Genomic DNA, 25,166 nt, shown 5'->3' on the forward strand with positions numbered 1-25,166 from the left:
AAAGCCATATTGCAGAAGGACAACGTTTAGGTGAGTGCAGAAACTGAGATGAATTTCAGATTATCTTCTTGAATGTGCTGTTTATGAAGATTAAGACTTTTTCTCCCAAAAAGATGAGCTGGTTAAGTTAAGAATGCATTTCTGCGTGAGACTTCTGTGATTTGTAACTTTGTACTGATGAAAGGCTGGGTTTTAGCATTATGCATCCTTTCTCTATGCCATGAAATGCATATCCCTGTCTGCAGATGAACTGGATGAGGCATTCACAGAACTGAGTTTCATCATAAGAGAATACCTGGATTTGAAGCCACCTGGAGTTGCTGATAGCATTCAGGACTCAAACAGCAGAGTAGGAGCAGGTACTGTGTCTGGGCACGTGCTAAAACTGCTTTTATCAGTAAAGAATTCCTATTTATTTGTTACAAGAACTGAAATCTGTGAATGATGCCGTTTTTAAGATTTCTCATGTCTAAACCTCTGTGTGCTTCCCTGCAATGGGTCTTCTGGGCTGATTCCTTCCTGGGATGTGAATCTTTAATGGAGATTTTTCCAGGTTCTTTACATCACTGTGTGTCCTGAGGCAATAACACGCAGAAAGTGAGTTGCCTGACTCTTTTAAGGATGCTTTTGGGCATCCCATTCATTCCAGATGAATCACAAATGAGATCTGCATCCATGGCTGAGAGTTTTGTGCCAATTAACCTGCTGAGCAGCAAGAAAATGCCATGACAGTGAGACCTTACTTTACCCTCTTCCCCAGGATAGCAAGAAGCAGAAAGAGGTATATGAAACCAAGGACAGTAAGATGAGTGAAGGCAACTTATAAGTCCACTCTTAAGTGCTTTTGTGGCTATCTTCTGCATGGTAAACCCAGATGATTGGTGGTGTATTTAAGAGAAGCCTTTTGTGCTTGAATCATAGAATCTAAGAAGGATTTGGGTTGGAAGGGACTGTCAAAGCTCATCTGGTCCAACCCCCCTGCAATAAGCAGGGACATCATCTAGATCAGGTTGCCCAGAGCCACATCCAGTCTGGCCTTGAAAGTCCCCATGGACGGTGCATCCACCACCCATCTGGGCAACCTGGGCCAGGGCCTCACCACCCTCATTGTAAATAATTTTTTCTTCACATCCAGCCCTAATCTCCTCTCTTTTAGTTTAAAACCATCACCTGTGACTGAGGCTGGAGCCTTGCGATCACTTCCAGCTAATCCAAGTGCACACTGCTGCAAAAAGTAGATAGACATGCCCAACTTACTTCTGCCTATGCATTTCTAGTTCCCCCCTTGCTCTCATTCCTCTGGTTGTGCAGTCATATGTAACCTGGATCAGGGAACGGTTCCATCCGAAAACTAATATAGGAAAAATCACCCCAACCAACTTTCAGACAGATCCATTCCCAGCTCAGAATCTTGGACCTATAGAATTGGCTCAAAGAGGGAAAGGTGCAGTGAAGAGCTTTATGGCTGCCTGTGGAGGAAGAAAGGAGAAATGCTCTTGTCAGAGGCAGCATAGCTAAGGTTATCTTAACATACTGTGAAAACTCAGCTGGACCTTTGGTTTTAGCCCAGACAGGGCAGGTTACCGGCTGGGATGAAAGCAGAATATGACCTCTAAAATACTGGAGTAGAAGAAATAAGACACAGATATTATGATAATCGGAAGCAGTGCAATGTAGACTAACAAGAAGCTCATTTATGTGATCTTTCCTCTGACAACTCAAAGAGCCTCCATGGTTTATGGCTGTCTTCATTAGATCCATTGCAAAAGGAGGGTTAATCAGTTTGCTGAGTAACACAGAGCCAATATTCAGGACCTTCTGTGTGGCACAGAAGGCCTCAAATAAAAGTAGCTGAAGGGAGGGCGAGAATGTCTGAATGTTTTAATGAAGGATAGTGTAAAATTCATCAGTTCAAGTAATTCTGTGTCCTGAAAGAATTAATAAATACTGATTTCCCAGTGGGCAAGAAAAAAGCTTCTCCACATATTGCATCATCCCAGTGCTACAGCAGTGAGGACCTTTCTGCAGGGTCTTATTTAATCTCAAACTATTGAAGTGAGAAAGACTTCCTTGCCTTTTTTAATATGATAGTCATACTATATGTTGTTACTTATTTGTCTTAAAAACACTGGAGATGTTTTATCCTGAGAGGCAACAGAACCCACCAAACCCCAACTAGATTAACAGAAAAGAGAAAAAGGGGAGGATTAAAGAGAAAATACTTCTATATAATGATAGCATTTTCCAAGACCTATATTTATGTGTCTAAAGCTCCTTTAAAGGACTTTGTATTCCTCAGCAGTTCTGAGTTCTTTCAGTGAATGACTTGTCAGTAGTTACGGAAACATCATCACTACTACTGGATTTTGGTAATCCTCCTGTCCATAAAGTAACTTTGAAATTTACTATGCACCATTAAATTCATTTAGAGCCTCATTTATAGGTGTTTAAATAAATTTAACTACCCTATTTCTCGAGATCATCTCTTCTTATGGACACTGTGAAATAATTTATCTTAAGAAACTTGCCCCAAGGTTGTCTTTAATACAGACATTTTTAGTAAGATAGTAGCAGGGGGAAGATTGGTTGGGGGAGATTATGATAGGTTGTTAATTCTGGTTTTAATGAACTGCTCTGCAAGAGCTTTTGCTCAGGCATAGAGTGAAAATAGTGGGAGAAAATAGATAAGTTCGGCTTTTATAAAAGTTTTTATAGCAGAAGGATAATCCATTTCCGAGCTGATAATGCTTTGCACTTGCATTAGCAGCTTTCCTTCACAGAACCTGGTATTTTACAACTATTAATTATATAGCACAGCAGTCCTGTGGAGTACGTGTTGCTATTTGTAATTTTCAAATGAGGAAAGGGACATTTATGTCAAAGACTGATTATTTGTGCTGCTGGGCACCAGAAATCCCATTGAAGTTTTGTCAGTGTGAAGCTCTGCACCTCTGAAGGTGAGGCTTTAAGTTTACTCACTGTCAAAGTGAGCAGTTTACTGCCCCTGAAACAGAAGCCACCAATCTATGCAAACTGGACATCTGTAAATCGATGGGTCCGGATGGAATGCACCCACGGGTGCTGAGGGAGCTGGCGGAGGTCATTGCTAGGCCACTTTCCATCATCTTTGGTAAGTCATGGGAAACGGGCGAGGTGCCTGAGGATTGGCGGATGGCAAAGGTCACACCAATCTATAAGAAGGGCAAGAAGGAGGACCCGGGTAATTATAGACCGGTCAGCCTTACCTCCATCCCTGGAAAGGTGATGGAACAACTTATTCTTGACTCCATCACTAGGCATATCAAGGATGAGGGGGTCATTAAGAACAGCCAACATGGTTTTATGAGGGGGAAGTCATGTATGACCAACCTTATAGCCTTCTATGAGGAAGTGACGAGGTGGAGGGATGATGGTAGAGCGGTAGGTGTAGTTTTTCTTGATTTCAGTAAGGCATTTGATACTGTCTCCCACAGCATCCTCATAGATAAGCTAAAGAAGTGTGGGCTTGACGATCAAGTAGTGAGGTGGATCGAGAACTGGTTGAGAGGAAGAAGGCAGAGAGTTGTGGTCAATGGCGCAGAATCTAGCTGGAGGTCTGTGACTAGTGGAGTTCCTCAGGGGTCGGTGCTGGGACCGGTGCTGTTTAATATTTTCATCAATGACCTGGATGAGGGAACTGAGTGCACCCTCAGCAAGTTTGCTGATGACACAAAACTGGGAGGAGTGGCTGACACACCAGAGGACTGTGCTGCCATTCAGCGAGACCTGGACAGGCTGGAGAGTTGGGCGGGGAGAAACTTGATGAAATTTAACAAGGGCAAGTGTAGAGTCTTGCATCTGGGGAAGAACAACCCCATGGACCAGTACAGGTTGGGGGTTGACCTGCTGGAAAGTAGCGAAGGGGAAAGGGACCTGGGGGTCCTGGTGGATAGGAGGATGACCATGAGCCAGCAATGTGCTCTTGTGGCCAAGAAGGCAAATGGCATCTTAGGGTGCATTAGAAAGGGAATGGTTAGTAGGTCAAGAGAGGTTCTCCTCCCCCTCTACTCAGCCTTGGTGAGGCCGCATCTGGAATATTGTGTCCAGTTCTGGGCCCCTCTGTTCAAGAAGGACAGGGAATTGCTTGAAGGAGTCCAGCGCAGAGCCACAAAGATGATTAAGGGAGTGGAACATCTCCCTTATGAGGAGAGGCTGAGGGAGCTGGGTCTCTTTAGCTTGGAGAAGAGGAGACTGAGGGGTGACCTCATCAATGTTTACAAATATGTAAAGGGTAGGTGTCAGGATGATGGAGCTAGGCTTTTTTCAGTGATATCCAGTGATAGGACAAGGGGCAATGGGTGTAAACTGGAGCATAGGAAGTTCCACGTTAACATCAGGAAGAACTTCTTTACTGTAAGAGTGACAGAGCACTGGAACAGGTTGCCCAGGGGGGTTGTGGAGTCTCCTACACTGGAGATATTCAAGGCCCGCCTGGACAAGTTCCTGTGTGAGGTACTGTAGGTTACCCTGCTCTTGCAGGGGGGTTGGACTAGATGATCTTTTGAGGTCCCTTCCAACCCTTGGGATTCTGTGTAATCTCCAGCCTCATCTCCTCTGTTTTTAACACCAGCTCTTCTGGTAGCTACAACCCAACAGTATAGAATCATAGAATGGTTTGAGTTGGAAAGGACCTTCAAATCATCCAGTTCCAACCCCCTGCCATGGGCAGAGACATCTCACACTGGGCCATGTCACCCAAGGCCATGTCCAGCCTGGTGTTGAACACCAACAGGGATGGGGCATTTACCACTTCTCTGGGCACCTTGTGCCAGTGCCTCACCACCCTCACAGGGAAGAACTTCTTCCTTATATCCAATATATATCCAATATATATCCTTATAACCAATCCTTTAAAAGTTTCTTGAGTTTTCTTTTGTGAATCCAGACCTGTGCCCAAAAGCCAGCTGGTGATAGTTGCAAATGACTGGCTTCTTTCTGCTTGCTGTAAGCAAAATGGTGTTCAGAATGGTTTTGTTCAGGGGTGTCTTTTCCATCCCAGCTTCCACAATATGGCTCTTACAGCAGCAAAGATTCCCACCTGGTGGTGTAACTACTGGAACTACTAAGTCTTCATTTGCCAATGAGTTCTTGGACTCTTCTGCCAAAAGCTATCCAGGAGGCATCTCAGAGAAACATGCTGCACAACTGAGGTCTATGGTAAGGAGCATTTACTCTAACCTTAGATAGAAATGATTAGTTGTATGCAAAAAATACATGTCAGACCTTTCTTTCTCCAGAGAAAATGGACTCCTGTTCTCTGGCTGTGTTTCATTCCAACAATATTTACCAGTTCCTCAGAGTTAAGGCAGATTGAGGAGAAAGAGGCAGGTGAACTCAAATGAGAGGACAAGATGTTGTTTCTGCTCAGTTTTACACCAGAGTAAATCTGTTGATCCTAAATAGAATCCCAGTCCAGTATGGGTTGGAAGGGACCTTAAAGCTCCTCCAATTCCAACCCCTGCCACAGGCAGGGACACCTTCCACTAGAGCAGCTTGCTCCAAGCCCCTGTGTCCAACCTGGCCTTGATCACTGCCAGGGATAGGGCAGCCACAGCTTCTCTGGGCACCCTGTGCCAGCGCCTCAGCACCCTCACAGGGAAGAGCTTCTGCCTAAGAGCTCAGCTCAGTCTCCCCTCGGGCAGGTTAAAGCCATTCCCTTGTCCTGTCCCTACAGGCCCTTGTCAAAAGGCACGATTCCATCCAGTTGATTTCATCCAATTATGTACTGGTGTAAGGCAGCTGAATATCATCTTTCAGCTCTACAAGAAGATATGAAATGATCCTATTCAGTGGCAATACTCAGATGCAGTTAAAAGGACAATCAAAATTACTTGTGAATGCCATCCTGTGGCAGTGGATAAACCCATTCAGCTGAGCCTCTCAGAGCGTATCTGGTGCTAACTGCCAGAGATCAGATTTAAGCACATTTTTCACCTGCTTTTACTTTTCCAATCAACACATGCAACAACGTGCTTGGATTTCAAATAACCTCTTGCAACTCCAGCTTCATCTCTCTTCCTGTTTTTTTCCTTCTCCTTAATAGTCCTTTCCCTACGGGCATTCATCCTGCTTGCAGGCAGTGGAGGAGTAGGGGCTATGAAGCAGATGTGGCTAATGCTTATTTTATACAACGATGACAGGAGAAGGGGGAAAAGAAAAATGAAAGCTTTAAACTATGTTCCATTCCAGGGTTATGATGTCATTATGATGAATGATGGCTTGGCAGCCATGACTTGCTCTACAATTTTGCCGCTATCTCTGTATTTATAACTACCTCTGATGTTTAGGAGTGGTGCTGTAGATGGAGGAAAGTAACAGAACCCCCCTGCCCCTGTTTCCCAGGCTTTCAAAAAGACTCTCGTAGATGTGGAGGAAGGTATGGTTAGAGAACCTCCCATCTTTCAGTTTTCTGAAATTAAATACATCCTTTCAAGCTATGCAGAGCTACAAAACTGTCACAAATGTTGTTCATTTCCATGTTTCATAGAATCATAGAATAATAGAATAGTTTGGGTTGGAAGGGACCTTAAAGACCATCCAGTTCCAACCCCTGCCACAGGCAGGGACCCCTTCCACTGGAGCAGCTTGCTCCAAGCCCCTGTGTCCAACCTGGCCTTGAGCACTGCCAGGGATGGGGCAGCCACAGCTTCTCTGGGCACCCTATGCCAGCGCCTCAGCACCCTCACAGGGGAGAACTTCTTCCTTATCTCCACCCTGAACTTCCCCTGGTTCACTTTGAACCCATCACTCCTTGTCCTGTCACTACAGTCCCTGATGAAGAGCCCCTCTCCAGCATCCTTGTAGCCCCCTTCAGACACTGGAAGGCTGCTCTGAGGTCTCCACGCAGCTTCTCTTCTCCAGGCTCAACAGCCCCCATGTTCTCAGCCGGTCTCCATCCGGGAGCTGTTCCAGCCCCTGATCATCCTCGTGGCCTCTTCTGGACTTGCTCCAACAGTTCCGTGTCCTTCTTATGTTGAGGACACCATAACTGCACACAGTACTCCAGGTGAGGTCTCACAAGAGCAGAGCAGAGGAGCAGGATCACCTCCTTCGACCTGCTGGTCACGCTCCTTTTGATGCAGTCCAGGATACGGTTGGCTTTCTGGGCTCAAGCACACAACGAATCCAGCTCATGTTCAGTTTCTCATCAACCAACACCCCTAAGTTTCTTTCATCCCAAGGTTTGTTGGTTTAATATGAGGGATAAGCCAGAGTATTTCTCACTTTGGTGGCACTCTGCCTCCGCTCCTACCCCCGCAATTTATTTTTCTCCCTTTTTATTTAATCTTTTTCTATTCCTATTTTGAAAGTTTACATTTTGTCAAGTCAGGGAGAAGTGGTTTATGACTAAGGGGGCCATCATTTACCTTGGGTTTCACTTAGTGGCTGCAAGGCTCTTTCTTATTAGTCTCCTTGTTCTGGGCTGGTAATACCTTTTCCTTATTTACTGCACTAAGTTTCCAATATATTTTTACATGCAGAGGAAGCTTTACAGCATCAGCTGAAGTGACAACATAGTAAAACACTCCAGGTGAAACGCAGATGCCTCTTAGGCCATATTTAATGAGAAGAATGTAAATATGTCAGTGGCCTTCAAGTGAAATTTTGTCGAAACTGCTACATTTGGGACTGGAAATTATTATAGTGCTTTTGGCACCCAAATCGTGCGCTGTCACTGCAGTAACCACATCCATTCCCACCGTGTAGAACTGGACAATCAAAACCAGGAAGAAATTAATGGGAATTACCCACAAGCAATATAAGAAGCTGGATCTGCTGCTCAGGGATAGACAGTAGATGTGATTCCTTGCAGCCTTATCCCTTTTAGCATGCCAATTTTGTACGGCTTTAATTAACTGTACCAGGTATGAACAGAAAGGTGTCTATAACTGTAATCTACATAGAAATAAAGGTCAGAACTATATCTTTACCAAAAGAGAGCAAAAAAGAGCACAAGCTTGGTGAACACCTAAGGAGAGCCTTACTTAGTGTAAGTAATGAAAGAAAGTGAAGGAATCCACAACAGTCGTAATGTGAGCATTCCACAGATTTACCATATTCTCTTTCATTGCATATACCATGACAAAACACCTCTATTACATGTGATTTAGCTATTAAATTGATAATTATCAATGGCTATCAGTTGATAAGAAAGCACAATTTAATAACTTTGTGATGTACATGTTAATGTGTTCAAGGACATGCTACTGCTGCATTTGTCTGACCTGAGAAACTATATTGTCCTACAGCAGAAGTTAACATACCCTTAACACTCAGGACCGCATTTTCCTGCTGAGATCATCATGTGTTCATTGTACAAAGTCATTTAAACTAACTAAAGCTTGCAGAATGTTCCTTCTTTTAGTGAAGATATAATGAGCAATGAATTCTTTAATTGACAAGGGGGATATTGCTTGATACAGAGTTGGTAAAGCATTGCTGGAGAAAGGAGACAATGTATTTAAGATGAGGCAGAGGCAAATTTGACTGTATTCAGTCCCTTGCTAGTGAAAAGAAGCTTAAGACAACAGCATAGCTAGAATTATCCCTACTCTAGCGAGTAGGGAGGTTGGGACACATCAAAAGTAGTTCTCTGGAGGTATTTCTTCCTCTTCCCTCCTCGCACATTTTGACTACTACGAAGAAATGGAGCTTCACTGGAGGTAAAGTTCTTCATTTTTCAAAGGCAGCAAGATTTCAACCTAAAATTGGGTCTGTGTAGACTGGTGAATCACGTTTAGCACCTTGTTAGTTATAATACAGCTCTGCTATTTTCCCAGAATCTATCAATTCATACACTCTGGAGCCTTAGCAAAAGAGAGGAGTATCATAACCAATTAAGTTGCCATATATACTTTCAAGCTGCTGTCTAAAGTTGCTCATATTTCTTTATCAGGAAGAAGCTTCTTTCCAAAGACGTTTCTGTGCAGTACGTCAGGCTCTATCAGGGAAAGCACCTAATGCCTATGTCCAGCCCTTCCCAAGGTAAAGTAGAGTGGTTTCAGCCAAGTCGTTTGCAATGAAGTGAGTAATGCCTGTTGGAAGGTTTCTTCTCCACTGCTCATAAGGATGAATTATTAGAAGCTGTCAGGGGTTGCAGATCTCATAGACAACTCTCCTTTCCATCCCCCTGGTCTAGCCCTACAAATAAATCACACACCGGCTGTCTTTTGACTCGCAGTGTAGCAGTCCCAAAATATATACCAAAAATATATGAGGCAGAGCCATTCACAAGTAACTTGTCGAAAACTATGTAATGATTGTATGTGTTTTGTCTGCGAGAGCAGAAAGGGATCATTTTTCTGGCAGCTCACGGTCTCCCACATGGCTTTTAGCACTACTAGTAACTAGTGTTGGAAAGTCATTCAGCACAAGGTTGATTGCTGCAGAGTATCTCTGTTTAAAACAGAATCCATGGATGTCTCTGTTTAAAATGCAATTTCTGAAAGCTGGTTCCACCCCTAATTTAATTTTTTACTTGTTTTATTTTTTTTTATTTTAGAATTTGGATCCTATCTTGACTCTCTTCTTCTTCCTTATTGTCGTGGTTTAAACCCAGCCGCGCAGCTCGTTCTCTCACTCCCCACCTTCTTGCCCTCCCTCTACTCCTGGAGGGACGGAGAGGAGAATTGAAAAGAATGCAGCTCCCACAGGTTGACATAAGAACAGTTTAGTAACTAAGGTATAACACAAACCACTGCTGCTACCACCAATGATAACAATGGTAAAGGAAATAACAAGAGGAAAGAATACAACACCTCAGCACCAGCCGACCAATAACTCGCCCCACTCCCCCCAGCCGAGCACCGATCAATACCTCATCCAGCCCTGCAGTCCCTGCCCTTCTGGGTTAACTCCCAGTTACATCCTGGGCATGACGTGCTGTGGTATGGATACCTCTTTGGTCAGTTTGGGTCAGGTGTCCTGTCTCTGCTTCCTCCCGGCCTCCCCTCCTCCCTGGCAGAGCATGAGGCTCAGGAAGTCCTTGGCCAGACCAAACATTTGAGCAGCAACTGAAAACATCGGTGTTATCAGCACTGTTCCCAGGCCAAAAAATGAAAACATAGCACTGCACTAGCTACTAAGAAGGAGAAAAACAACTGCTACTGCTGAACCCAGGGTAATTATAATCACAGCCTTGCAAAAGTGGTGTTAAAAGTCTATGAATCTCAATGTACCTTCTTTGATTGACCTTTTGTGGCACTCCTGCCTTCCCCTGCTTGTAAATCTTCCTAATCTGAATTCTTCTTTACTTGCTTTTCCTACCTGCCATGAAAAGGCGCACAGTGTTGACTTTTAAAGTATCACATAGGCCTCTAAAGCAGCCATCATCAGAAAGGATAGAAAAGTTCATACCTTTCAGCCCATTTCAGTCCTGTATAAATGTAGTCACCAGCTGTAGATACGAGATGTGTTTTATGAAAATCATTCCAATGACAAAGTCTGGAGATTGACTCTTAATAAAAGAAAAGAAAGAAAGAAAAAGGAAACCCTACTGAATTAAAGTGTCTCTAGCAAATCAACAGCCAAAGCTTATACACAGAGAGGCATAATTGTCATAGAATCATAAAATAGTTAGGGTTGGAAAGGACCTCAAGTTCATCTGGTTCCAACCCCCCAGCCATGGACAGGGACACCTCTCACTAAACCATCCCACACAAGGCATCATCCAACCTGGCCTTGAACACCGAACCCTAAAACTCACCCAGTTCCAACCCCCTGCCATGGGCAGGGACACCTTCCACTGGAGCAGCTTGCTCCAAGCCCCTGTGTCCAACCTGGCCTTGAACACTGCCAGGGATGGGGCAGCCACAGCTTCTCTGGGCACCTTGTGCTGGCACCTCCCCACCCTCACATGGAAAGACTTCCTAATATCTAATCTAATTAAAATAATCGTCATAATTATATCAATAAAATAATAAAGTAATAAAGTAATAAAATAATGTCTAATCTAATTATGATGCATTTTCCAAACCTTTACTTGGAGAAAGAGGTTTTTAAGTAGCTGATTCATTCGTTTTAAGCCATGTTGAAATGAAGAAGAATAGAAAGGAGTGTTTTCTTTTGCTGTATGTTTTGGGTTTGATTTAGCGTTGCAGTATGAACTGTTCATGTGAGTCTCCCTGCTTGTTGCTCTGTGCTCCCATTATTTCACAAGACACATCTTTTGGAAGCTGATTTTGGAGTTAAGTATCAGGCTGCTTTGGCAGAGCTGTCAGGCAGGTGAGAGCAAATCCTGTCACCCCCAATCAGTACTTGCAATTACCAGGCCTCAAGGGATAGGTGCACTCAGTGGAATTGGAGGCAAGAGTAGACAACATCCCATTCCGTACAAGAGGTTATGTCAAGAGGGGCCATAAATATGAATGTTATAAAGTGGTTGAAATGCTGAGAGAGAAGCTGAATCCTGGAATGTAGAAATTAAATAGCAGAGAACCTGGTGGGTCAAGAGGTCCACTCCACTGTTAGTGCATGGTTGTCCTATTGAGCAGGTTTATTTACACAGAATTGAATCAAGTTTTAAATACCCATCAGAGAGGGGCTTTCACCTTGGAAAAGCTCACCTAGGGTCTGGTGCCTCTTCATGGAAGAGAGGTTCAGAGAATCATAGAACACCAGGTTGGAAGGGACTTCAAGGATCATCTGATGCAGCCTTTCTAGGCAAAGCATGCCCTGTTCCAATGCCTGCCCACCCTCTTGGTGAAGGAATTGTTCCTAATATCCAATCTGGATATAAGGAAGAACCACTTTGTGCTAGCATCATACAGAAAGAGGACTGGGGATGTAAATAGGTGGCTGGGGACCAGAAATGGTGGAGGGCAGGGGCAGCTCAGCTTGCGTTTGAGCAGCGCTGCTGCAGAGAATGAGAACCCTGCTTCAGTGCGGAATGGACCTAAATTCAATGAAATAGATGAAACTGATGTCAAAAATGATATATTCCAAGAAGTTCCAAAGGTATGTTTTGAATTCTTGTGTATCTGGAAATATTAAACAGATTCTTTAATGTTTAATCTCATCATTAGACATTTTAATCCAAACTGAAATATACTGCTCCATTTTCCTGAGTATGAGAATGTTAAAAGTGGTGTCACACAAGAATCTAACCTATCTTATTTATTGCAGACCCTCAGGCTTATCTACATAAATGTAGATTCTTAAACCCAAATTACCTGGCCTCTATTTTTTGCCTGGGGCTGCGTGCAGGTGTAATTGAAGTCATTTTGATGTCTCATTGCCTAACATAATGTACAAGCAACAGTTGGTGGTTTGCTCTGAGTAATTTCACTAGTTGTCTGTGTATTTGAGGGTAATAAATAAGAGGTCGGGTTGAAGTCTCCTTCAAATCAGGCCTTTAGCTAATGATTAACTTCTCGATTTCATCTAAATGTTGCTGAAAGAACTGGAGGAAGCAAGAGCAGGCAGTGCCGAGAGGAGGATTTATAACATTGCTTCTCTGAGTTGGAAGGAATTCACACGCTTTACAGTTTCACTGCCAGAACTGCAGAGAGAGAAGGTCTACAGCAGCCTTCCAGTATCTGAAGGGGCCTACAAGGACGCTGAAGAGGGACTCTTCATCAGGGACTGTAGTGATAGGACAAGGGGTGATGGGTTCAAACTGAAACAGGGGAAGTTCAGGTTAGACAGAAGGAAGAAGTTCTTTGCTGTGAGGTGCTGAGGCGCTGGCACAGGGTGCCCAGAGAAGCTGTGGCTGCCCCATCCCTGGCAGTGTTCAAGGCCAGGTTGGACAGAGTCTTGGGTGACATGGTCTGGAGTGAGGCATCCCTGCCTGTGGCAAGGGGTTGGAACTAGATGATCTTAAAGTCCTTTTTAACCCAAACCATTCTATGATTCTGTGGTCTGCCTGTGGTTGAGACTCTCTTCAGCTTGGGTTTGATTACTGTGAGCATAAGATTTATGTGCACATTGTTCCAGAGGGCTATAGGACTGTTTGTATTGGAAGGGATCTTAAAGCTCCTCCAGTTCCACCCCCCTGCCATGGGCAGGGACACCTTCCACTAGAGCAGTTTGCTCCAAGCCCTGTTTCCTGGAATTCCCATCTTTGAAGTGGTTCATCTACAACAATGCACTTGTAGCATCCACAGCTGTCACTAATACTTTCTGGGATGATGTTGCCTTAAAGTGGTCTTTGCATAGAAACCCAGTTTGTGGTGGAAGAGTCCTTAAAGCTCCTCCAGTTTCAGCCCCGTGCCACGGGCAGGGACACCTTCCACTGGAGCAGCTTGCTCCAAGCCCCTGTGTCCAACCTGACCTTGAGCACTGCCAGGGATGGGGCAGCCACAGCTTCTCTGGGCACCCTGTGCCAGCGCCTCAGCACCCTCACAGGGAAGAGCTTCTGCCTCCTTCAGTTTTATTTCTGTGCCTCTCGTAATGGCAAAACCAGGGCATTGTTCGGAACTCACGCACATGCCTTTTCACAGGGTGCTATTGAACTTCAGCCTGTTTTCCCTTTCCTTTCTTTTTTTTCCTTTTTAGCTGAGGCATCCTGGTGCAATTTGAATTCTACTCTGAGCCGAAATCCCTATAGTGACAGTACAAAACATGAGAGACAACACAACGGAGACACTTAGTGCAGAGACAGACGGTGAAAAACCATCCCTATCACACCTCTAAGAATGCATCTTTTTCATAGGTGTCGGCCGTGTTGGTTCAAGTTCATTTATCAACTCAGTTGCAGCTTCCCAGAGTGGGTCACAGGTTTTGAAGCCAAACCTTTGCTCCAGGAAGCAGAGCCCATTTTCCTGTGGTTGTCCTTCAATCCTGCCTTCAGATTCCTGCTTTAACCTCCCCTGTCAGGCGGTGTATGTCCGGGCTGTACATCAGAGTGCTGAGTTTTATTTCGTTTCTTCTTATTTTCATTTCCATTGTGTGGATTTACAAGAACTGATTTCTGAGAGCAGTCGGCTCTGGGAGCCATTAAAGGAATCGGGCCCTTTCACCTATGTAATTGGTTCAGATTCTGATCTGAGCTGATACCAAACAAACACCATTACCAGCTGGCTGTTGCTTGACAGTGAAACAATAACAGCTTGAGGCCTTACACTAGGGAAGCTTTATTTATAGGTGTTAATAAGAATAAACTAAAGAAAGGGAAATTTAAAGGCAAAGAGTAGGAAAAACTGGCTTTCAATGCAGTGTATTGGGCTAGGGACTGACTTCTGAGGAGGGATGAGGAAAGCCTCATCACTGGAGCACCAGAAGACACACAAAGGGGAACGGTCCTGCTCTGGCAAGATGAGGAGGTGTGAAAAGGCAATGAGAAATTCCAGCCTTTCTGTTTCCTATGGGAAACCAGCAGTGGGGTACTTGTTGCCTTAACGGCCTATGGTTGGACATGGCTTGGAGAAACCTGAGGTAGTGGAAGGTGTCCCTGTCAGGTGGTTGGAACTTCATGGTCCTTAAGGTCCTTTCCAACCCAAAGCATTCTATCATTGTCTTTGGTTTTAGCTCTGTGGTTCAAGTCTACAATAATGAATAGTGGTGCCAATTACTGCAGTAATAGTGATGTCAACGTTGGAATTATCAGGAGTGCTTTGCTTTAGGTGTTATACATGGCAGTGACGATGAAAATTCTCATCTTGTGAGTTAGTCACAGTCTCACCCGATTTCGTGTGTCCAATAACAGTCTCTACCCAAACAAGTTGCCCTACACTGCTGTCTCAATGGGGAGTGATTCATCCAACCTGTTTTAGCTCCTTACTTAAGCTTGAGTTTATTCCTACTGTAGCTGCAACTGTTCCTCTGCATTTGCTATAAACAGAGCCTGGATTACTACCCCCAGCTGCTTATATTGCTGCTTCTCTCCCACAGGAGATAACACTCCTCTCCAGCTGAACAGGTCTTGTGAACTCACTAAGCTCTAATGAAGCTATCGCAGTATATAAATGCATGTAACAAGCACTTTATTTTCTTTCTATATCATTTCAGGGACCTGGCAGCCACTCCTGCACCGGGCAGCTCCCATCAGCAATTCCTGGAACCAACAATATATGCTTCTGTGCTCTCAGATGGAAGGAATATGACCCAAGACCAGAGCTTCCCCCTGAGTAACCCGGAGAGCCGGTGAGTTCAGCTTCTGAGACAGCAGATCATCGCTGGGTGGAATGAAGGTTAATGCTGCAGTGTGTAAGAACTAAAACCATTTCCCAAGCTAATGCAGTTGTCTCATCTGTTACATCAACAGCCTTATTAAGCGTGTGTCACTGCAGCATAAACCAAAGTCTTGCCATTCGTGGGACTGGTTTCATTTAAACACCACAATTCACATACACAGAGAATTTTGAGAGCTTTCTATCAAGAGGATGTTTGAAGGGAGAAAGATGCTGAAAGAAACTTGGTCCAGGTATAGAAAAACAGAACCTGAGTGATAAATACATTTTTAAAACAAATTTACCAGATATTGCTATCAGGGTTAGTTCTCATTCTTTCTTTAGAGGAATACCATCGTTACCATTTGGGGGGCTCTGGTGATCTTCACATTCATATCTCATCCATGATAGCGTCAAATCCCATCACGATACTGGGCTCTGTAATACCTTTACCTTCTCTTGCTATCTCAAACACTGCTACTATGCTTTATATCTTGTGCAGCATCTCTGTTCATGAGTGATGAACATCCTCATTTACTTGTACCACAGCTAAGCAGGCTCTGAGGTATGAGAGGGAAACATCTCCCTAATCTCATTTAAAGCTTGTAGAGTGGTGAAGGTAGAAGATATGAAAAGGCTACATCTTCAGTGCCTTCGGCTATATTTTCCTGACTGGCTCTGCAGGTACACATTGCCTCTTACAGGATGGCTGTGACTTACTCTAATGGTCCTGTTTCATAGGTACATCTGAGCTCTGGCTGCCAACAAGCCTGTCTGCTGCTGCGGCAGTGACATTGCAGCTTTTCTATGCAGTATTCTGGATAAGCTTTGCTTTTTCCCCTCTCCTGGCCATCTGTTGTAATCCCATGCCCAGATGGGATATACAGAAGCAGCCAGATGCCACACAGCATGACCTAGTGAAGCGTAACACACCAGATCCGCATCCACACTAGCAAGTAGGTGTGTGCTCGTAGCCATGCTCTGCTCACTCTTAGGAACCTACCACAAAGCTCATCTGAAGGCTTCAACTTGAATGAGCCAAGTTGAATGGTAGAGTGAGCTGTGCTGTCTGGCTGTTGGTAAACTTGAACTGGATCATGGGTTCAACCCCATGTCTGCTATCTTGTTCTAATCCCATGCAAACCAATATACCTATCCTGCTCTAAACACACCATGCTGCGGTTTTTCCACCTCTGTGTTTTCACACCTTGTAAAAATCATTGTTAAATAACCTCCTAAACACACATAGAATCATAGAATAGTTAGGGTTGGAAAGGAATTTAAGATCATCTAGTTTTAACCCCTTGCCATAGGCAGGGACACCTCAGGGACTCTGTCCAACCTGGCCTTGAACACTGCCAGGGGTGGAGCATTCACAACTTCCTCAGGCAACCTGTTCCAGCTCCTCAGCAAGCTCATAGGGAAGAACTTCTGCCTTATCTCCAGCCTGAACTTCCCCTGTTTCACTTTGAACCCATCACCCCTTGTCCTATCACTCCAGTCCCTGATGAAGAGCCCCTCTCCAGCATCCTTGTAGCCCTCTTCAGACACTGGAAGCTGCTCTGAGGTCTCCACGCAGCTTCTCTTCTCCAGGCTCAACAGCCCCAGTGTTCTCAGCCTGTCCCCATATGGGAGCTGCTCCAGCCCCTGAGCATCCTCGTGGCCTCCTCTGGACTTGCTCCAACAGCTCCATGTCCTTCTGATGTTGAGGACACCAGAACTGCACACAGTGCTGCAAGTGGGGGCTCACAAGATCACCTCTGGCCAGGATCCCCTCCTCTGACCTGCTGGTCACACTAAACCAGACCAATGAGGAATGCCAAGCATCTTTATAAGATTTCAACCCCTTCACCTTATCCCTCATGTGTTAAACAGAACTTTGAGCTAAACTTGCTGTTGTAAAAACCCCTGTGTTCCTTTTCTATCCTAGAGAGACCGTGCTCTCTCTCTGTGATGTACTACCTGCCACTGTAATTACAAGTAGTTAATTAGCACGCTGTAAAAAGGGCAAAACCACAGGCCTCTGCAGACTCATTTGTCCTGGGTATTTGTGCCATGGTGGAGTGTGCTGAAGGGGAACAGAGTGAGTGTGTGAGAGAAACCAAGTGCATAATAAGTTGCTGAGGGATTATGCATCATCTGTCCTTAGCAGGAAGAAGCAAGACCTATAACTCAAGTGAGTGTGAAGCTCTGATGAGTTGTAAAGGTCTTACCCTTCACATATGGGAATAAATATGTCTTTCCACTCCACCACATTGTGGTGTTCTGACTTCAGCACTGTTTTCATTTAGCGCTGTTAATAACACAGTGGGAAAACAACTGTGAGGAGAGGAAAAGCAAACTGCTAATCTGATTCATTTTCTGTGCATGCAGCATGGCCTACAGCAAACTGGCAGAGAGTCGCGTTGCCAACTCCTTTTGCAAGGGAAATATGGGAAGTTGGGAAGGAATTTGCTTAGAGGAGTGATGGATGGAAACGCTGTTGTGTAGATGTGTTTGAAACCCCCACATACCTGAAGCATTGTACAACCTGCAGTTATCTTGTTTGAATATTGAATATTTCTCTCCAATTTCATGCTTTCAACATTTGGAATGGAAGAAAGAGTAGAAGTAAAAGAAGCCATCAAGGGGAAAGAGTATGAATGTGTTGACCTCTGAGCACAGCAAGTGAAGGAAATACTGCTTTCCAAGAGCAGGGTTAGTCTCATATCAAGAGCAGTTTAGACTCATATCTCACTGGGCAACACTGTGTCCAGCTCCCAATCATTTTGCATTATTTCTCAAACGTGGCAGTTTTCATTTAAGCTTGAGCTGTGCTGTGGAAGCAGCAGCATTATTCTTTAGGTCACTACCACTTGCTGGATGCAAGCCCTGCCGTTGTCTGTTACTTCTGCTTTACAAGTGGAATGATTGCATTTACCCCAGAGTGAAAATTAAAGGTTTTGTTTAGACATCTGCCCACTGACGGGCAGGTCTCAGCAGGACAGTTTCTAATTACATCCTTGGCTTCTTTGCATTGCTGAGACCATAGCTATGGTCTTCTCCTGGGAAGTAACCTACGATGACCTGGTCTTTCCTGATGTCACTAAAGAAAACACTGTGCCAGTTTCCAAGGACTTCTCAAGTCCTCTGTTGGAGGCTGACCTCTCCCACAAGTGTGGGTTAGGTTTGCCTGAGGTGCCATTTGTTTTCACTCATAGGCTTAAGCAATTTATCATTGCCTTTGGTGAGTAGCAGTCCTTTAGGGCAATAGATCTTACAACTGTACTTTAAAGCGCTGCTACTCGCCACAGGCAATGGTAAATCCCTTGGGTCCCTCTCTGCTATATTTCATCACTCACTTTAACCAAGCAGAAGTATTTGTAAGGTTGTTGAAACGATCTGCTTACAGCATCATGAGGAGAGGAGACACAAAATACAGTGAGTTGGAGAGCAGAAACTTCTTAATCATAGAACACTGCCAGGGATGGGGCAGCCACATCTTTTCTCAGCACCCTGTGCCAGTGCCTCAGCACCCTCACAGGGAAGAACTTCTTTATATCTAACCTAAATCTCCTTTGTAGTTTAAAGCCATTCCCTCTTGTCCTATCACTACATTCCCTTCTGAAGAGTCCTTCTCCATTTCTTCTTCTAATATCTTCTCCCTAACTTTTTCTTGTATGTACAGGCTATGGGCTGTGCCTTGATACTGGGCTCTTCAAACCTCACCCCACTGCTCTATTCCATTCACTTCTACCAGGGACAGAAATAGAAAGCAGACAAAATTAGAGCCACTGCCACAGTTTTTATTCTTGTATAAGCATCTTTTCACACTGAAGACAAGCAGACGACATTCTCCATGTCAGGACTCCCATTAGCTTCTGTACTATGCCTGTTTGCAAGTTTGAGGGTGGAATAAGAACCTCACCTACCATTTAACAAGGAACTGACTCAAATATTGAATTGCACATCCCCATTCCTGCCAAACACAAGCAAATGAGAAATGTCCATCAACTGAAATATTACAACGTCGTGCGCAATGATGTACATTAGGGTTTGGCAGCCCAGTGCAACCAGAATCAGGATCTATAGCAGGCCAGTGCTTTACTCCTCAACTCGTTACTGAGGGAAAACTTTAAAGTCAGGACACATAGAATGGTTTGGGTTGGGAAAGACCTTAAGATCATCCAGTTCCAACCCCCCAACGTGCCTGCTTCCCCTATAATCGGTCTCTTTTCTGTGCTGAGGCTGTCAGGAAAGGACTAAAGATACCTTATCCAAATTCATTCACAGGTCACCTGGCAAAGGCATAAAGGAGAGGCTCAGTCCCACACTTCCCAAATACCTTGGACATCTACATGGCAGAGACCTCATAAGCTCTAGTTTCCCACTTACCTTTGATGTCATTCTCATTAAGCAGCTTTACAAGAATCTTTAATTACATTAAATGCTTCCTGTAACACTTGTACTACAAAAGCCTGAGTACCTACATTCCCTTCACACCCTGCCCAGTGGTACCTGATCTATTTCCAGGCTCTGCCTTGTCTTCTGCCATTTAAGAAAGGGACAGCTGAGGAGGAAAGCAATGGAGATTGTTATCGAGTACCTCTGGATGCTGGTTTTTAGCACACTGCATTCAAGTAGTTGCAGCTAGAGATCCACGGGGGTTAATTCTAACTATATGGTATCTATTTTTAGCCTTCATTCGTAGGTGGATGTGTGACTGTGTTCTCTGAAGCAAAAAGCAGTAGTCAGCCTTTTAGAAACTGGAATAGATGCTGTTGAAGAGTCCAAGGTGCTGTTTATACTAAGCCTGGATTTACTACTTCTAGTTATTTCTTTTCCCTACCACAGTTATATCTGGGGAGTATTACAGGCAGCTAAAATGAGATTACAACTAGGGTTAAGCACTTGGCTGGAGCACTGGGTGTTTGATGAGCATCCTTGGGTGCAGTGGACCTCAGAGGAAGACGTAAGCACTCAGTACATTAAAGGATAAAATATCCTTTTACCTTGAAGGCAACAGAAAAAATCCCATAGTCTTCCATAGTACATCTCTCTAGTGACAAGATAATTACCTGTTTCTTATGGGAGAACCTCACTGTTATATCTCATTATTCATGATCCTTTCTTCTTATTGTATGGGTTTATTCAAATACCACTGAAATACTTCCTTTCCTTTCCCCACAACACTGTAATCACAGTTATTCTCACAAGCTTAAACGCTTCTTGCAAGAATTAGAGGGTGAAATTACTTTGGCCTTCCCCATGGGTAAGGTCAAGGTGAATAATCTTCCTCCTAGATTCATACATCTATGAATTAGTTTCTCTCACCTAGACCAGAACAGTCCTTTCTGTACAGAGACATTATTAATTATTTTAAGCATTGCTCCAGAAATAGGTAACAGTTTTGCATTAAATAGGTAGTTATTGATCCTTCCATATCAATCAAGGCCTTTTCCTTACTTATCTTGAAGTAAATTGATAGTATAGAATCATAGAATAGTTAGGGTTGGAAAGGACCTCAAGATCATCCAGTTCCAACTCCCCTGCCATGGGCAGGGACACCTCACACTAAACCATCCCACACAAGGCTTCATCCAACCTGGCCTTGAACACCGCCAGGGATGGAGCACTCACAGCCTCCCTGGGCAACCCATTCCAGTGCCTCACCACCCTAACAGGAAAGAATTTCCTCCTTAGATCCAATCTAAACTTCCCCTGTTTAAGTTTTAACCCATTACCCCTTGTCCTGTCACTACAGTCCCTGATGAAGAGTCCCTCCCCAGCATCCCTATAGGCCCCCTTCGGGTACTGGAAGGCTGCTCTGAGGTCCCCACGCAGCCTTCTCTTCTCCAGGCTGAACAGCCCCAACTTCCTCAGCCTGTCTCCATATGGGAGGTGCTCCAGCCCCTGATCATCCTCGTGGCCTCCTCTGGACTTGTTCCAGCAGTTCCATGTCCTTTTTATGTTGAGGACACCAGAACTGCACACAATGCTCCAGGTGAGGTCTCACAAGAGCAGAGTAGAGGGGCAGGATCACCTCCTTCAACCTGCTGGGCATGCTCTTTTTGATGCAGCCCAGGATATATAGAGGGAAATAGGAAGTCTTTATCAGAACGGGCTACAACATGGTCATTATCATTGTCAGGGTCTCAGACCATTTGTGTTTTGGCTTTTCTGCAAGAGACATAACAAGTCAGAGGTGCTTTGGGTACTGCTCACTGATAAATGACTCCTCACGGTTTGTGTTGTCACTGGGGTACTACAGAAACGCTTCTTTTCAAGGCAGTTCCTATTTTCTTTCACTCACCAAGAGAGAACATTGAAGATGGATTTAGAAACAAGGAGCTCTGAGTTCTGATCTCAGATCTGGAGCTGATGCACTGTGTGGCACTTTTGCACCGTCGAGTGGCTGATGAAATCAATGAATTCAAATGGAGAGGGGCAGTAGTTGTGTTTGCTAGCACTAGAAGTTTTGTGATGTGTAAAACTTTGTGTAACCGGTAAGTACTGGGATTTATTTCTGTCTCTCGACTGAGTCGTGTGACTGCAACATCAGTGATACTGTCAGGCTTGGTGCATATGCTATTTTATTGCTATTTTAAAGCATGAATCATTTCCTCCTCTCAGCTGCAAAGAATCTGGTCCTGCCAGGGGACGATTCCTGATCTCATCTGGTGCATCTGCTGCTGAAGGTCTGCCTGTTCGGAGCCCTGTTCCTCGTGCTCACCTCACTGAAGAAGCCAAAGCTAAGCATCAAAACCCAAGAAGAGCTGAAGATGGAGTGGACAGATTGAAAGGTTTGAACCATGTTGGAACACATTTTGAACCGCTTGGAACAGGCTTCCCAGGAAAGTGGTGGAATTCCCATTCCTGGAAGTGTTCACATACTGTGTAGACAAGGCCCTCAGTGACATGGGTTAGTGGTGGCCTTGGCAGTGCTGGATAAAGGCTGGACTGGATCTTAAAGGTCTTTTCCGACCTGGTTCATTCTGTTCTATATTCTGTGGAACAGCTTTGCTCAGGCTGTGCATCTTACTGTAAAAACAGTAGCTTTATTTGGGTTACAGAGCAGCTTCTTCATGCTTCTAGTAATGACACTTTTAAGAAGCAAGGATATGTTGGAACTAGATGGTTTTAAGGTCCTTTCCAACCCTAACTATTCTATGATTCTACAGTTCTTAGATGTGGCAGACTCATCACAGTGTGAATGCAACACACTCAATGCAGCACCTTTCTCTCAATGAACTTCTCGAGGAATTAGATAGCGACTGCTTAGGTGTAAAGTTACTCTTCCATATGTAGAGGGAGAGCAGTCCCTACCTGAAGATGTTTCTCTTCCCTCACTCCCCAAAACACTGGCTTTTCAGCTGCAGATTTGTGGAAGTTGTGGCTGCCCCATCCCTGTCAGTGCTCAAGGCCAGGTTGGACACAGGGGCTTGGAGCAAGCTGCTCCAGTGGAAGGTGTCCCTGCCCGTGGCAGGGGTTGGAGCTGGATGAGCTTTAAAGTCCCTTCAGCCCAAACCATTCCACGATTCTATAAACACCCTCTTAGTGCTTCTTCACTCCTTGTTCCTGCAGACACTGAATTCTCTGCTGACAACTCCCGGAGAAAGCACAGCAAGTCCAAGACTGGTTCTTCTCAAGTGCCTCAGCTCAGCAACTGGTCAGGCTCCAAACCTGTCCTACCTCCAATCCCATCAGGGAGGAAGAAGACCACCCATTGATGGCCACTGCTAGCCAAGCCTTTGTTGTGATTACACTAAATCTTTCTGCCTAACAGGAACAGTGATTTTTATATATCTATTTCGCTTCCACAAAGCAAAGTCTATCAAATATTATTCCCAAATCCATTTCTAATTAATTCTCCCCCAAAAAAAGTTATGTATTTATAACTTGATTAAAAAGTAACTTCTCTATTTCCCAAAGCTAGAAATTATTTCCCCAGGCACTCCCAGCTGGGAAATGGTGTAGATTTTATTCCTAACAGCACATGACCACATCTTCCATTAACTTCTCTCTTTTCTTCCTCTCCTATGTTATAGATTTAATTGAGGTGTGGGAGCACTGGGGTCTCTGTTAATATTGTCTATATCGTAGGAGTAGTGAATTACTTTGAAGGACTTTGTGAAATGTTCAGAGTTGAGTTGAGAGTTAAAACTACTTCCAAAACTCTTTGTTGTTTAATAAAATGTGGGTTTTTTGAAGGGATGAGTCCCAATTCTTGGATTTGCAAGTGTATTTAAACAGCCCAGTGAGGAGCCATCAGGAAACCTCAGTATAATCACAGAGCTAGCTGAAGCTGTGAGTAGTGTGTGAACGTTCGTTCTCCTGCATGCGGAGTAGGAGCTCTGACAAGTAAATAAACCTCTTGAATTAATGTTTGTCCTGGTTAATTTTCATTACCATCTACTTAGAGAGCAGATAGTGAAGCCCCTTTGCCCAAGCAGCTTCCCATGAGGAGGGGGCATTTGCTATTCCTATTGCAGCGTGGATCTTTGCATGCACAGAAGACAACATGACTTGTTGCCGCAGTGTGGAGTCATGCCCATGGAAGAGCTCTGTGTGTTCACAGTGTGGCCAAGGGGTTTTGGTGATTAAATAGGATGAACTGAACGAAGCAACTCAGCTCATGGTAACTAATGGATAGATACAGGTAGCCTTGACCTTAAATTCCAGTATAGCCTGGAAAACAACTCAGCTTTTTCTTAAGTAGTTCCCTTTCCATAAAGCTCTTTCCAGCTGAAGAACAACAGCACCTTTTTCATATCACTGATTGTGACAGAACAAAAAGCAAGGCTGGCCCATGGCCTGGTTTCAGAAGGAATTCAGAAGCTGCAGTTTCATAGAATCATAGAATCATAGAATAGTTAGGGTTGGAAAGGACCTCAAGATCATCCAGTTCCAACCCCCCTGCCATGGGCAGGGACACCTCACACTAAACCATCCCACACAAGGCTTCATCCAACCCGGCCTTGAACTTTGCCAATGCAGTTCCGCAAAGGTGGGTACCCAACTGCCACTGGTACCTACCCAACCTCCGCAGCTTCTTCAGCAAAGCACACAGGACTCCTCGTGGCTGCACTCCCTCTATAAATACCCTTGCAGAAGCTGGCCTGGCTGTTACAGTGGCGGATTGACATGGGTGCTGATGGGTGTATTGGGCTTTGCTGGTTTAGAGGTGACAGTTTTGTCATGCACTGGACCAGGTTGCTTAAGGAAGTTGTGAATGCCCCATCCCTGGCCGTGTTCAAGGTCAGGTTGGACACAGGGGCTTGCAGCAAGCTGCTCTAGTGGAAGGGGTCCCTGCCTGTGGCAGGGGCTGGAACCAGATGAGCTCTAAGGTCCTTTCCAACCTGCACCATTCCATGATTCTGTGGTTAATGGATAAGTACAAGGTACCTTGTGGCTCATACACAGCAGGGCCAGGGGTGGTCACACCTCCTCACTTAAGTAACACAGGTAATGCAGTCAGTGCAGATAAATCAGTTTTCTCCAGGACACAAATGCAGAAACCCATGTTCAGGCCTCTGTAGCCCAAGTTCGTATCTGGAAAATAAGGGCAGTGGATGGTAAGTAACACCCCAGTCACATCAGTGTCTCTTTTCCTTCCATTCCTGCCCAGTTCTCCAAGCTGAGATCACTTCCACATTCAGCCCCAGCTCTCCACTCTTCCCATGGAATGGTTACTTCCTTCTGTGTAAAACAGATCAAAACAGGACAAGTTATCCCTGAATTGTGATGAATTTCCTCTGCTTGAAGTGTGCAACCCTGCAAGAGCATTGCACACCTTAAGTGAATGAGCACAGAGCTTCAAACTGCTCCTATTTACAGGAATGTCTTAAATGTGGAGCTCTTCAGTGTAGGAATTGTACCTCTATTTTGCTTATAGAGAGCTGAGCATACAGGTGCAGTATAAATATGTTACTCTTATTTCCGAGTTGTAAAATCCCTTGTTCTTTTGTGATCAGGGTATTTCATTTGTATCAGACAATAATGTTTGAAGAGAATCTCCTATTTTGCAACCAGTTCTTGGGC

General features: G+C 44.5%; 1 protein-coding gene and 1 long non-coding RNA gene across 5 annotated transcripts in view; one reads left to right on the forward strand and one right to left on the reverse strand.

Annotated features, from left to right (window-relative positions):
• The window catches only part of LRGUK (leucine rich repeats and guanylate kinase domain containing), a 64,948-nt gene extending 41,440 nt beyond the window's left edge, over nt 1–23,508 (forward strand). For 2 of the 4 annotated variants that reach the window (XM_065672896.1, XM_065672961.1), the window contains 6 exons: nt 246–359; nt 5,039–5,196; nt 8,936–9,024; nt 14,986–15,120; nt 21,759–21,928; nt 22,710–23,508. In XM_065672896.1, the coding sequence (XP_065528968.1) occupies nt 246–359; nt 5,039–5,196; nt 8,936–9,024; nt 14,986–15,120; nt 21,759–21,928; nt 22,710–22,855 (812 nt within the window). In that variant the 3' untranslated portion in view covers nt 22,856–23,508. Of the gene's footprint in view, nt 1–245; nt 360–5,038; nt 5,197–8,935; nt 9,025–13,533; nt 13,607–14,985; nt 15,121–21,758; nt 21,929–22,709 lie in introns of those variants that run through there. The other 2 variants (XM_065673108.1, XM_065673017.1) reach the window with 2 other exon arrangements.
• On the reverse strand, nt 8,609–24,731 carry LOC136011477 (uncharacterized). The gene is made up of 4 exons (XR_010611396.1): nt 24,531–24,731; nt 10,396–10,495; nt 10,218–10,305; nt 8,609–9,647 (listed from the first exon to the last, which is right to left on the reverse strand). It is a non-coding gene; the product is annotated as an uncharacterized LOC136011477 (long non-coding RNA).
• Between the last annotated feature and the right edge of the window lie 435 nt (nt 24,732–25,166).

Source organism: Lathamus discolor, chromosome 1, assembly GCF_037157495.1.
Source record: "Lathamus discolor isolate bLatDis1 chromosome 1, bLatDis1.hap1, whole genome shotgun sequence".
NCBI lineage: Eukaryota > Metazoa > Chordata > Aves > Psittaciformes > Psittacidae > Lathamus > Lathamus discolor.